The 14,360-nt window shown below is 33.6% G+C and overlaps 2 protein-coding genes across 5 annotated transcripts in view; both read right to left on the reverse strand.

The window, feature by feature from the left end:
* Positions 1–14,360, reverse strand: part of LOC149794495 (uncharacterized) — a 406,758-nt gene that overhangs the window by 257,813 nt on the left and 134,585 nt on the right. The window lies entirely within an intron of this gene.
* Positions 1–14,360, reverse strand: part of LOC149794498 (uncharacterized) — a 28,081-nt gene that overhangs the window by 2,189 nt on the left and 11,532 nt on the right. For 2 of the 4 annotated variants that reach the window (XM_089966585.1, XM_089966583.1), the window contains exons 3-8: positions 13,959–14,000; positions 9,194–9,285; positions 8,464–8,535; positions 7,743–7,881; positions 6,537–6,646; positions 3,816–3,884 (exon numbers count right to left, since the gene is read on the reverse strand). In XM_089966585.1, coding sequence (XP_089822711.1) covers positions 3,816–3,884; positions 6,537–6,646; positions 7,743–7,881; positions 8,464–8,535; positions 9,194–9,285; positions 13,959–14,000 — 524 coding nt within the window. The remainder of the gene's footprint in view (positions 1–3,815; positions 3,885–6,536; positions 6,647–7,742; positions 7,882–8,463; positions 8,536–9,193; positions 9,286–13,958; positions 14,001–14,360) is intronic. The other 2 variants (XM_089966584.1, XM_089966586.1) reach the window with 1 other exon arrangement.

A 14,360-nucleotide genomic window follows, 5' to 3' on the forward strand; every position in this document is an offset into this window, starting at 1 on the left:
GAACCATTCAGTGGAAATAGTAAGTGCACATTACACTTACTATTATACTGGAACTTCTGTGAATTATTCAAAGGAGTTCTAGACAACGCCATTTTAATGACGTCAATATTTTTGGTTGACCAATACATTTCCGGATTAGAAATGTATATATAACGCTTCATTCTTTTAGTTTTCGTCGAACATTTTCATAACCATCATGGATTCACTTCCAAATACTGCATTGTGCTCTCACATGTTCCTTTGTAACTTTGATTATTCATTTATTTGTTAAGTGTTACAAAAGTTGTTAGTTCGGCTACTTTTTTTACTTAGTTTATGACCAATGAGTCGTTAAACTTCGATATGTTTCATGCAGCTTGTCAACACAACCATGCAATACATTTTGTAAGATCGAGCCAGTTATATTATTCGAGATACGTCTCTTTTGGTTTAATATTAGAAAAGTTCGTAAACAATAGCTTTTATGATGGTTTCCTTGATTAATAGTAACTGAATAATATTTACCTAATTTTGTAGATCGTTTGCATCTTGCTACCCATATTTCATGATGCCCATGGATAATTTACATTCGGGTATTGCACGTGGTTATTTCTGGTATTTATATGATGCATATGCTATATGCTGCACTGATTCCGAACACTTATTAGGTAGTGCATACTTTCCATTCAGTTTACTACAGCCATAGGTGCAAGTAATAGTTTGCCTTCTAGTATTATTAAGTTCTACCTGTAAATGTATTGTACTTCGAATGTCTAGACTGGATGTATTTATTTAAGCTTTTATTTTAGAACATTTTGGACATTTTGTAAATTTGATCGAACTTAGGAGAGCGATTATTCTTATCCATTTATATTGAAGTAGAACGTTCAATGGTGTTTATATTTAAATGGCATTTTGCAATAGTTACATTTCTTTTATATTTTGGCTCGAGTTGATCGAATATGTATTGTTGATGTTTAATGATGACGGTTATTGTATATAATACGTGCGACAGTTTGGTTTATTTATAGCTGGCAGCATGATAGCATAGTTATCAGATGGGCGATTGAGGTGATAGCATGGCAACAAAGTAGGGAAATATGGCAACATGAGTGGCAGCAAAACCCCATCTTTGGTAACATGGCAACATTGCTGTAAACAAAACGACATAGTTGACAACAGAGCAAATGACAGCAATGTTAGCAGAAAAGCAACATAGTGGAAAGACCAGAAAGATGACTGAGAAGACCAAAGTTAGTTTGTCCTAAGATATGCTTTTTGAACTGGGTATTTAAAATCTTGAACTGCGAATTATCAAAATTGATAATGCATATTGTTACATAAACCCCTCTATCGTTTATCAAAATATATTCCCTGTACGGTGAATACAAAAACCACTACATGCATATGAGTATGTTAATATACCATTTGGTGAATTTCAGCATAAATTCTTGGGAGGGTATAGTGTAACCATTGATCCTAATGTCATTTGTAAGGTAAAGCAATATTTTTGGCGTTATCGTTTAAAATTTATTAGAAAACTCGCGTCCGCGTGTTTTTTTTTATTACAATATTGTTTTCATTTAAAATGCTGCATTCATATTTACGGCGAATGTTTGCTGAGGCTCAGACTCGTACTTCATTAGTATAAACATTGTATTCACTTACATTATGTTCGGTGTTTGGACTTAATCGATTCCCATTTGGCTACGATATTGTTATAATTTATGTGCATCTTTGACATTTCTCTAAAATTATTAATGCAGTTTAGATTCGTTTCTAAAATATGTAAATACACGTGGAAATGTTATAAATCTGCTCTCACATATTGCATCCGTCACTACATACAACATCTTGGCATCGAGGCATATTCTACCCAGCATCTTCACATTAATACACAATGCGTTGTTCAAATAACATATGGCTACCAATCTTGGAAGCAAATAAGGAGCGATAGCAATCCTTGCATCCAATGATTATTATATATACTTTATTTTCTTTCCCATTAAAGGCAATTGTCAATGCTTCTAAATTAGACATGTTCGAATTATATAGGTAGTATAAAATAATTTTGAATTCGGTTGCGTCAGCCAAAGAGAGTAACTAACAAAACATTTAATATGTTTTGATTTTAAGTTGATCTGTCAGACGTTTTTGCGGCCAATATAAATTAGAAATATTATATAAATTCATAACTACATAGTCTGCATAACTGTACATTTAATTGCCATCACAATGAGATGAATAGCGATTAACAAGTATCTATACTGTACAATTGATATCTATTTGTCATTGAGAATGGTTGCAGTTACAAAGAAATATATAAATGTGTATGAACTTTATCTGAAATTCAAAATAGAAATTTAAAAATGAATTTGAGAACATTTTATGGATTCATACCTTGTAATATTGTAAATATAATGGCAAAATAACAACTTTGTCTATTAAACATACATGAAAATCATATGACCACATAACTGAACATTTAGAGTTCGGGTTGGACTGCCGTTATATGTTGCATAGATACAAAGGTTGTCACATGGCAAAATGACGAGTGCTCTTTTTATAAACTGAAAGCATTAAGATAGAGCATTCGCCGGAGGATTCAGAACTATATTTTTGAATAAGTACTAAATTAGCGAATCGATCAAAAGGATTATCAACTAGAAACCATGTAAGTTCCATTTGTGCAAACCGAGGGTTTTTTGGGTAACATACTGTGACAGACAGTTTGGGGTATATCAGTTGGGATTTATGCATTCTAACTTATGAAGTAATATACAATTTAAATCAACACTTTTATTGCATCAAATACATTGCTTATATAGCTAAACATAAAAAGTAATGCAAATAGTTGCTGTTGGAGCTTGCTTGAAAATGGAATTAATTTACCTGGCAGCAAACACTCACTGACCGACGCTTCACTTTGTGATGAGTTGAGTTTACGCTGCCCATAATATTTAAAAATCTAAATAACTGTAAATACAAGAATTGTTTGATGAATACCATCAAGAAATGCATAAATACAGTGCATAGCATATACTTATTTCTTGATGGAATATAGTGACACAACACATGCAAATAATCGAGTTCACACTATTTTTATACACTGCAATGATATGGAATGTAAAACTTTACCCCATGATTTATATCTTTTTTATGTCGCGCTTTTTAGACTACCTCTTAGGTAAATTTAAAATATGTATATATATTGTTTTCTACTATTTTATTTTTGACAAATTACACATGACTACACAACTGTATGCAAAGACATTTACTTTAGGATGCTATTCTGAATGAGTTTGCCACAATAGACAGCACATCAGACTATGCACTGTTGAATAGTTTTAATCCATAAATCTTGTTGAAAATGTTGAAACCTCCGATATTGTTTCCTGCGATAATCTTTAAAGTGTCGTTTTATCACTTCCCTAAATGAAATGCTTCCGTTAAGTCAATCTAGATTTATTCTAATCCAGGATCCACAAAGCTATTTTAATACGATATATGTATTTTCAATGTGAATGCAATGCATATTTAGAAACTAAATTCCTATGTTGTTTGTTAAATACTTGAACAGTGAAACATACGCTTTTTTAAATTCTTGCATTCCTTACGCAATATTTGTGACAGGTATTATAAAGTTGGTTTCATTATCGTCATCAATATGTATTTACAACATACAGCTGATAAATTCACGAAACGTTATGCCTTTCCATGCGATAGATAAATCGAAAAATTACTATTTGCGAATAGATGCTATGTCTTGATATATTTATTCATCAATTTGTTTACACAAAACCCTTTACGTATGCAACCCTATCATATTTACTCACCAACAGCCGTTCACAACCAAAGTGATACGTCAGGACTCCAGCGTTATTTCTGGTTGTCGTCCTACAAACCTGTAATAGAACAAAGAACAATATGAGGAGTCTCATATTTTGTAAAACCCGAAGTAGTGGTATATATGTAATTTGGGCATGGTAATAACATATACTATAAGAAGCGTAAAGAAGATTGGGGATAACGGTAATGAGTGATGTGGAAGACTTCAATGAAGATGAAATATTTATAGTACATGCAAACTGATTGGTAGCACATATTCGATTTAAGTAAACACAATACAATAATTGGATTCAGTACAATTCAAAATAAAACAAAACTGCAGCCATGATTTGAATCCCCAATTTCTAAATGGATACCATCATTGTATTTTGCACTGAGTAATTTTAGTATCTCCCATATGACAGCGGTGTCAACTTAAAACAAGTATATTGAAAAACAAATTAGGACCACTTCCAAAAAGTACGTCAGATAAGCCGAGACGGAATGTTGGTAAACAAAACAATCAGCTCATGTGTAAAGCTTAGAATTATTTGAAGACGGTGGTTTTATTCCTTAGTCATGCTTATAGTGCAATCTATTTAATATGATCAATCAATGTGAAGTGTTTTTTTTTTACATATATGATTTTGATGTCATCAAAATGTAATTATAATGAACAGTGATCAGCTTTCTACTTAATGGATTATGTAATAAATGTGGGATTGAAATTGCAATTGTTCGTTTGTTTACAAAGTAATGTACATATAACTGCTTTATCGTATTCAATATGTATGTCAGACAGCATTTTACGCAGTCGTTGAAAAATAACAATTGTATCCAAACAAGAAAGAGGAATGTTGAAGTAATCTGCATTTATATTTAATTATTAGTGGATTGCAAGAACGCAATATTTTGATATCATAAAGTTTCCTGTGAAAACACTTTCGGGTTGTTCGTTCTTGCTCTTCACGACGATTTTATATACCCAACTAATAAATTATCATATGTGATGATGTCATACCTAAACGCCTGTTTTCTTACTGTTTGTCGGTATGATATATTAACAGTGCAACTAGTGTTTGGTAAATATACATCAGTACTCTAATATGGTACTATATTATCAGCTTCTATACACGTATGTTTATTTTAACTCTTTGAAAAAATATAAAGCCTTTTATACTTATCCAATTCAAAGGTATCTATAAGGTATGCGGCACTCACTGCTTTAAATTGATGTGAGAGAAGTAAGAATAGGAGAAGCTAAAAACAATAACATCCAAAGAAAGGTATTGCTAGCACGGAAAGAAAGAAATAATAAATGAAAGAACACCATAAGAAATAACAAAAACACCAGTATATGAAAACATGTATCGAGACCTATCGAAATATTTAAATCATCTTGAAAGTAAAAGTTATTTTGTAAATGTATTTTTTATTGAAAATAACAAGTCTTTAAAGTAGTATTGCTTGAAGCACAATTATTAATGGACCACTATGTAGATGCACCAATCAGAGTACAGCATTAAAGCTTATACTTTACCGATTTTAGGGCAAAACCTCTAAATCAACATCATGTCAATAACATGTCATGGCACAGACGAATGTTTTTCAAGTAAATAATACCCATATTGCCAAAGTAAACAAGTTCACCATTGTAAGAACCACTAATAATTAGGTCTGGGCTTTCATTCATTGTCGCGTGGGTCACATATATCTATACAAGGTGTGTTAGATTATTAATGAGATTATAATGTTCACTTATACCTTGTCTAGATTTTCACCAGTAATATCTTCCATTTCTTGGATGGATTTCATGACCTATGTATCATATTACTTACGGAAGTGTGATTTTAATTCTTATTTACGCTCTTTAATGTCATGTATAGCAGAGGAAGTTGGTCTGTATATGAAGCCAACACAAACAAAGGAGTAACTCCACTGTCTTTGAAATTAATTGGCATCTTCGCAATTATGTGACGTTGGTTTCCTTTGATGTTGGGAACTCAAAGGAAACTACGGCGTCAGTTACTGATCTTGAAAGGTGATTTATTTGCGTGCGTGAGGTAATATTATTGCTTTTTGTTTTGGTCGAGTTTGATTCCATTGATGTTATTAACTCGACGAAAAAAGGTTGTATGTATTCAACTTGTTTTGTCCTTGCTTTAAGCTAATATATGTAATAATATTGTTTCAAACAATCAGCATAGTTTATTATTTTATATTCTTCTTGCTGTATTTTTATAGACGTTAAACAACAAACTTAAATACGTAATATATGTACACTTCGGCAGGTAACTATGCAAATTGAAATATGTTTTAATAAACCACGTAAATTGAATCATTGTGAAAGTGAAATGATATTATAATCTATAAGAGGATAAATCTGTTATGTGATCTATTCGTGCATGCTCATTTAGTTGAGTGCAAGACACACACACACACACACACACACACACACACACACACACATATATATATATGTGTGTGTGTGTGTGTGTGTGTGTGTGTGTGTGCCTCATATCTCAACTTTGGATTCGTCTTGGGACAGCGAATTACTTTAAATAAGAAACAAATAACAAATATAGTTTCCAATTTTTCACTTCGGTAATAATTAAAACAATCAATGGAGGAATCACACCACTCTAACATGTTGATTGACTATCAAATGCCTGTCTATTTATTTTTATTTGTTTGTATACATCTGTTTATAGTACCATATATCAAGATACCTCATCATCTGCACAGAATTTGATTTTTCGGCACCCCCTTGGATCAGTGACAGCTACTTGCCTTGCGTCATCGTCTTCCCCGCAATAATAGCACTGGTTGAGATGATTTACTATAATCAGATGCAGGAACGGTTACATACCAAATTTGACTGAGTTAAGCATTGCGAAATATATGTAAGTGTAAATATAGTTTTCATAATTCCCAATTTTAGATTCGCATCCAGCCTGTGTCCTACTGAATGAATGAAAACTCATTTACAAGCTCTCACGTTAGTCGTCATTGCATTTTCATCTATGTTCGAAGGTCGATTTGAAGGTCAAGATGTTTCTTTCTTGATAGATTGTATTAGCCTGTCTGAATAATATGAATAAACTAAATTTCTTTACTGCAGATTTGACAAATACAATGACTGAACAAATACATCATGGCGAGGACACCATTTATGAAGCGATACTAATAAAAGTATTCGTATGGTATTTAAACCTATATTATTGACTAACATTCCTAAAAATCAGCCCCTCATTCAGTCAAACACAAGACCAATCCTTACACAACATCTCAATGTTTTTGACCTTTGGAAACTTTCCTGTATCATGCCGTATCAGCCACTTTTAAATACCAATGTTCCGAATATATGTTTGAATTGGTATCCAACAAAAATGACGGGATAACCCGCCGTTCCACCTTTCAACTGAGGTTATATCTGAAGGGACTCATTCTACATTTCTTTATTCAGGTGATTCTGATGCTTAGGATGTTACATAATTATGCTGAAGTAAAACATATTCAAAACATTTCATATTTGGAAAAGTCATATATTACCTATATATTAAACTCTCCTGTCCCAGAGACAGGAGTCAATGATATGTACCAGTATCTTTCTTAAATTCCATAATTATTTAAATCTGTTAGAAGTTGAAAGCAAACTAGATATTTCATAGGCGGAAAGCAGGGGCCTACTTCTAATTGGTCTAGGAGCCTAATTTATATAAGGACTTTGATTTCATTGACTTAATTTCTTGTTTGCCATCATATGATTGCTTAATTTTTTTTTTTAAATTTAAAAAAAAATTACATTAATGTAACAGGAGATGATGCACAAATTAATTTTCGCTTTTAAAAGCTCTTTTTTCAAGCAGACAGCAATATCATTAACAAAATAACCAATGGCAAATTTACAGCGATTGATGGAAACAAACGCTTACACATAACTGATTTGATTCCGCAGAGATTAGCATTACATTCCATTGTCGTTGCGGATTTCGTTGTATTGCAGCAAGCTGAACAAATTATGTGATCTGTTACCGCCCTCTTGCCAATGTGGCCCGCCTGTGCATTGCACACCTTTGAAAATATGAAAAGTGGCTGTTTAAAACTCATAAACTCATGACTTTTGGTAAGCATATTATGCTTGGTACGCGGTAGAAGGCTATTATATTTAACAACGGTTTATAAAGGCCTTATAGTCAATAGGGAATTGTCAATGCAGCTGCTTATAACAGAAAAATTAAAAGCGATGTGAAGTTTTCAATATTTTGTAAATCTTTTAAAAAGGTATATGTGTTCACCTGTTTTCTATACAGACACATTTGTTTTTCTCTCTGTAGTGAACATAATAATTATTTTACTGTCGGTACATTTTCAGTATTGCAGTAACTTTTCAGTTTAGTTCTTAATTTGTCTATGATCCCATTTTCCACTTTTTATTTTTTCCAAGACTAGGTTACTTTGTAATGTTTTGTTAAAACCTGTACGCACAGGTATTTGTCTTAAATCTGTAAGTACTCTCTGTATCGATCATTTTAAACAGGTCAGCATTAACGGATATTTGGCACCAGGCAATATACAAGCTTATCTTTATTTTAAGAATCGCTTTTTTTCACCAATTAATATCAAGAGTTAGTAATGTCAATGTCAATTTCTCACCATTGTTGATCTGCAACCGCCATTGAAAACAACCTGCAACTGTGGTGTGAGTATTGAATCCATGTAGCATTCCTGTAAAATATTATAATATGGTTTTCAAATATGCTTTGTGTTTATATTTTTGCAGCCAATTTTTTTTGTGTTTCCCTTTTGTTTTATGTAGACATGTCCACAATTCCCAACAATAATGTGGATCTAAATGACTAGGAGACTATGATATCCTAAAGCCTGGGAGAAACATCTTTCATCTTGTAATGCATGAAAGTGCCATGACGAATCTAGCATTGAAGACGAAGCACCGGTAATCTTCTCTTTAGCCTTGTAAATTAAAGTTTGAATTCGGCAGGAAATATTTTGGAACTGTACGCTGTTTTTGTCTGGTTCATTTTGAACTTCTTTCGTTTTCGTTCAATGCGCACTTACATAACCGAAAGAGGTACTGCGAGTTACTGTCTTCGTTCATCTAAATACCAAACTTACAAAATAAATGAATCATATATCGCCCAAATACTGAAATAATGTGACACAGCCACGACCGAAAGAAAACGTACGTGCAGTATAAATCACGCTGATAGCATTCGTATTGGATAAAAGCAGTGTAGAAATCTTAATTGTTACAGCCGACCACCCACACAGCATAATGATATGGTATATCTCTATCTGTGTTCATTATAATTAAAATTTAAAACTTTCTGGCTATTTTAGTACTAGTAATATGTAAACTACATACTTCACCATGTGAACAGACTTGAGATTCTCTGCAGTCTTCAATACTTAAAGCGCTCCTACAAATTCGACATTCCAACAGGTGTGGTGTACCTGCCGATATATAGATGAAAAAGCGCATATATAACGTTTATACAAGTTTCGTTTACAGGGAACACCGTAATAGTCAAACATTGCACTTGACTATAGTTTATGGTAATCTGTTATTACAATATCATAATAATCTTATATAAAACTGATTGATCGCTTGATTTCAGATCTTCAATTGAATGGAAACAAAGCAAAGAGAAAAATCATAATTTCTAAGGAGTAATTTAGCAAGTCTGTGTTAGCTAATTTATAACTTAAGTACTGTTTAAAATATTTTGAAATTGAAACTGATGCACGTTTACTCTTGCAGTGCATCCTTGTGAACTTTTTTCAGATTTATGCAATGTTTGACATGGTGGACTATGCCTAGTATCATATTTAACTATAAAGTGTCATAATTGTTCGATGTCGACATTTCAAATTATTCTGAACCTCTAATCATTACAGTTTCTGTCAAAGGCGTATTAATTTATTATAAACAATATGAATAATCTTGAACATTGCAAATGTGTTTTTGGAAAGATTTTTGATACAGGTAGTTTGTATTTTCATGACGTATCATTGTATAATAAATAAAACAATACATTAGTTTGTTTAGCTGAAGTAAGTATTAGGCTAAAACTTGGCAATATTTACTAAAGAGGTAAGATGATACATATCAATATACATATAATACAGATAAATCGAAAACGGGTGACAAAATTAAAAATTATATCAGCATCCATAGGTACTGCAGAGTATTAGTGGATTTGAAAAAATGTAACAAATCTTGCCGATTCTATTCCTATGCCAGATAATTTGCAAATGATTTCCGATACCAACTGTAGATACAGTGAATACCGCAGCATTCCACCAGATGCTTACTGTAAATATACCAAACCTACTGTAGGTACAGTGAATACCACAGCATTCCACCAGATGCTTACTGTAAATATACCAAACCTACTGTAGATACAGTGAATACCACAGCATTCCACCAGATGCTTACTGTAAATATACCAAACCTACTGTAGGTACAGTGAATACCACAGCATTCCACCAGATGCTTACTGTAAATATACCAAACCTACTGTGGGTACAGTGAATACCACAGCATTCCACCAGATGCTTACTGTAAATATACCAAACCTACTGTGGGTACATTGAATACCACAGCATTCCACCAGATGCTTACTGTAAATATACCAAACCTACTGTAGGTACAGTGAATACCACAGCATTCCACCAGATGCTTACTGTAAATATACCAAACCTACTGTGGGTACAGTGAATACCACAGCATTCCACCAGATGCTTACTGTAAATATACCAAACCTACTGTGGGTACAGTGAATACCACAGCATTCCACCAGATGCTTACTGTAAATATACCAAACCTACTGTAGGTACAGTGAATACCACAGCATTCCACCAGATGCTTACTGTAAATATACCAAACCTACTGTAGGTACAGTGAATACCACAGCATTCCACCAGATGCTTACTGTAAATATACCAAACCTACTGTGGGTACAGTGAATACCACAGCATTCCACCAGATGCTTACTGTAAATATACCAAACCTACTGTGGGTACAGTGAATACCACAGCATTCCACCAGATGCTTACTGTAAATATACCAAACCTACTGTGGGTACAGTGAATACCACAGCATTCCACCAGATGCTTACTGTAAATATACCAAACCTACTGTAGGTACAGTGAATACCACAGCATTCCACCAGATGCTTACTGTAAATATACCAAACCTACTGTAGGTACAGTGAATACCACAGCATTCCACCAGATGCTTACTGTAAATATACCAAACCTAATGTGGGTACAGTGAATACCACAGCATTCCACCAGATGCTTACTGTAAATATACCAAACCTACTGTAGGTACAGTGAATACCACAGCATTCCACCAGATGCTTACTGTAAATATACCAAACCTACTGTGGGTACAGTGAATACCACAGCATTCCACCAGATGCTTACTGTAAATATACCAAACCTACTGTGGGTACAGTGAATACCACAGCATTCCACCAGATGCTTACTGTAAATATACCAAACCTACTGTAGGTACAGTGAATACCACAGCATTCCACCAGATGCTTACTGTAAATATACCAAACCTACTGTGGGTACAGTGAATACCACAGCATTCCACCAGATGCTTACTGTAAATATACCAAACCTACTGTGGGTACATTGAATACCACAGCATTCCACCAGATGCTTACTGTAAATATACCAAACCTACTGTAGGTACAGTGAATACCACAGCATTCCACCAGATGCTTACTGTAAATATACCAAACCTACTGTGGGTACAGTGAATACCACAGCATTCCACCAGATGCTTACTGTAAATATACCAAACCTACTGTGGGTACAGTGAATACCACAGCATTCCACCAGATGCTTACTGTAAATATACCAAACCTACTGTAGGTACAGTGAATACCACAGCATTCCACCAGATGCTTACTGTAAATATACCAAACCTACTGTAGGTACAGTGAATACCACAGCATTCCACCAGATGCTTACTGTAAATATACCAAACCTACTGTGGGTACAGTGAATACCACAGCATTCCACCAGATGCTTACTGTAAATATACCAAACCTACTGTAGGTACAGTGAATACCACAGCATTCCACCAGATGCTTACTGTAAATATACCAAACCTACTGTGGGTACAGTGAATACCACAGCATTCCACCAGATGCTTACTGTAAATATACCAAACCTACTGTGGGTACAGTGAATACCACAGCATTCCACCAGATGCTTACTGTAAATATACCAAACCTACTGTAGGTACAGTGAATACCACAGCATTCCACCGGATGCTTACTGTAAATATACCAAACCTACTGTGGGTACAGTGAATACCACAGCATTCCACCAGATGCTTACTGTAAATATACCAAACCTACTGTGGGTACAGTGAATACCACAGCATTCCACCAGATGCTTACTGTAAATATACCAAACCTACTGTAGGTACAGTGAATACCACAGCATTCCACCAGATGCTTACTGTAAATATACCAAACCTACTGTAGGTACAGTGAATACCACAGCATTCCACCAGATGCTTACTGTAAATATACCAAACCTACTGTAGGTACAGTGAATACCACAGCATTCCACCAGATGCTTACTGTAAATATACCAAACCTACTGTAGGTACAGTGAATACCACAGCATTCCACCAGATGCTTACTGTAAATATACCAAACCTACTGTAGGTACAGTGAATACCACAGCATTCCACCAGATGCTTACTGTAAATATACCAAACCTACTGTAGGTACAGTGAATACCACAGCATTCCACCAGATGCTTACTGTAAATATACCAAACCTACTGTAGGTACAGTGAATACCACAGCATTCCACCAGATGCTTACTGTAAATATACCAAACCTACTGTGGGTAATATTTTTGATGAAGGTATTATAAGGTTATTTGTGGTTATTAAAAGTCAATCATGTAATGCACAGAACGAATTTGATGGAGTACAATTTCTGTTCTGTTCCTTTCGTATTTTTCACAGGACTGTATGTATTCTATCTTTCCTCAACCTTTTGCATTAGGAATATATGGAACAAGTGTAAGATGTTTTCCTATTTTAGTTTTTCAAAACAGCGCAGAACAAAAACTTTTCCAACCAAATTTTAGTTCATTTTTGTAGTATGTGCCTAATATGTTGCATTTATAAGTGTAGTGTCCATTCAAAGTTGCCTGAGTTTCCTATTTTCGTTTGATATTCCTGATACTTATCAAGACAAAGTTGTTTTCATACAATTATTTATAAAGGGTGTATTTGGAATAGAACATATTATAGAAGTATAACAATTTGTAAGATATTCATGCAAAACTTCTTTCTTTAACCGCCAGCAACTTTATTATAGTATATAATGTCTTTTTCTCTCCTTCCTGTCTCTATTAATCTTTATCTTTTTCTCGCTCTTTAAATTAAATAATTCCAAGGTCATTATTGTTCCTTTTCAGATCAATATCCTCATCTTTAGATAGCTAATTTTATATTTTTGACAAGTCAAAAATTCTACATATATGTATGTTTAATGTTTTATACTATCAACATAACTGGAATGGGCTTGTATTTGAATTTTGTATTTTTTATGTACATGTCCAATACCTGTGCAACATGTCTATTTTATCAATATTTGTCATGCTATTGTTACAATTCTTCAATCCAACCATGTTGAAAACCATGGACAAATAAAAACTCATGGAAGTGGGAAAATCGATATAAAAAACAAATTCTCACTCTGGTATGTAGACACCCTATACCATGTATATATGTAATAGTGCCATATATAATTCGCCTTTATTAATTAATCATTAGTTTGGTAACTGCAAATATCTGTTTCTTTTTACAAGGGCTTTAATAGTCCAACATGTTTGTAATCTGCTTTATAATGATTTTATTTGCGCCTTTCTCACCTTTGATGATGCAGATAATCCTACTATTTGGTAGAGTTAGCTTAGAACTTAGGCATCTAATTGTAAAAGTATGCAAATATTGTTGTGTCTGAGATTCCGAATGGTGTTTAAAGCTAAAGTTTTCTGGGAGAAAATAATTAAATAATCCAGTCTCTTAATCCATCCTCTTATATGATACTCCCACATAGAGCATGTATCACTCTTCATACTTACTTTGGGACACAACTGATGCAAAGACACTTGCAAGAAAAATACCTTAAAAAGAACATAACACATACAAAAGAAAAATATATACATTAGACGTTGCTTATATAAATACTTATATCTATACATTCATGCAAGTATCCATATACATACATGCATGCATACACGCAAATACAAAGTTTCATATATTCGGCTAACATGGAAACTGAGAAAATCATAAAAAGCTAGGTGACATGGCGTGTGTATGTATGTATGTATGTATGTATGTATGTATGTATGTATATATGTATGTATGCAGATAGAGACACAGATGCATATATATAGAGACTGGAAGATACAGAGTGATGCTGAGGCAGCAATAGATTTTGTTGTAATTTGAAGTTATGTATGTATGTCTGCATATCGACATAT

The sequence above is a fragment of the Sinohyriopsis cumingii genome, chromosome 8 (genome assembly GCF_028554795.1).
Source record: "Sinohyriopsis cumingii isolate HCF-2022 chromosome 8, ASM2855479v2, whole genome shotgun sequence".
Taxonomy (NCBI): Eukaryota; Metazoa; Mollusca; class Bivalvia; order Unionida; family Unionidae; genus Sinohyriopsis; species Sinohyriopsis cumingii.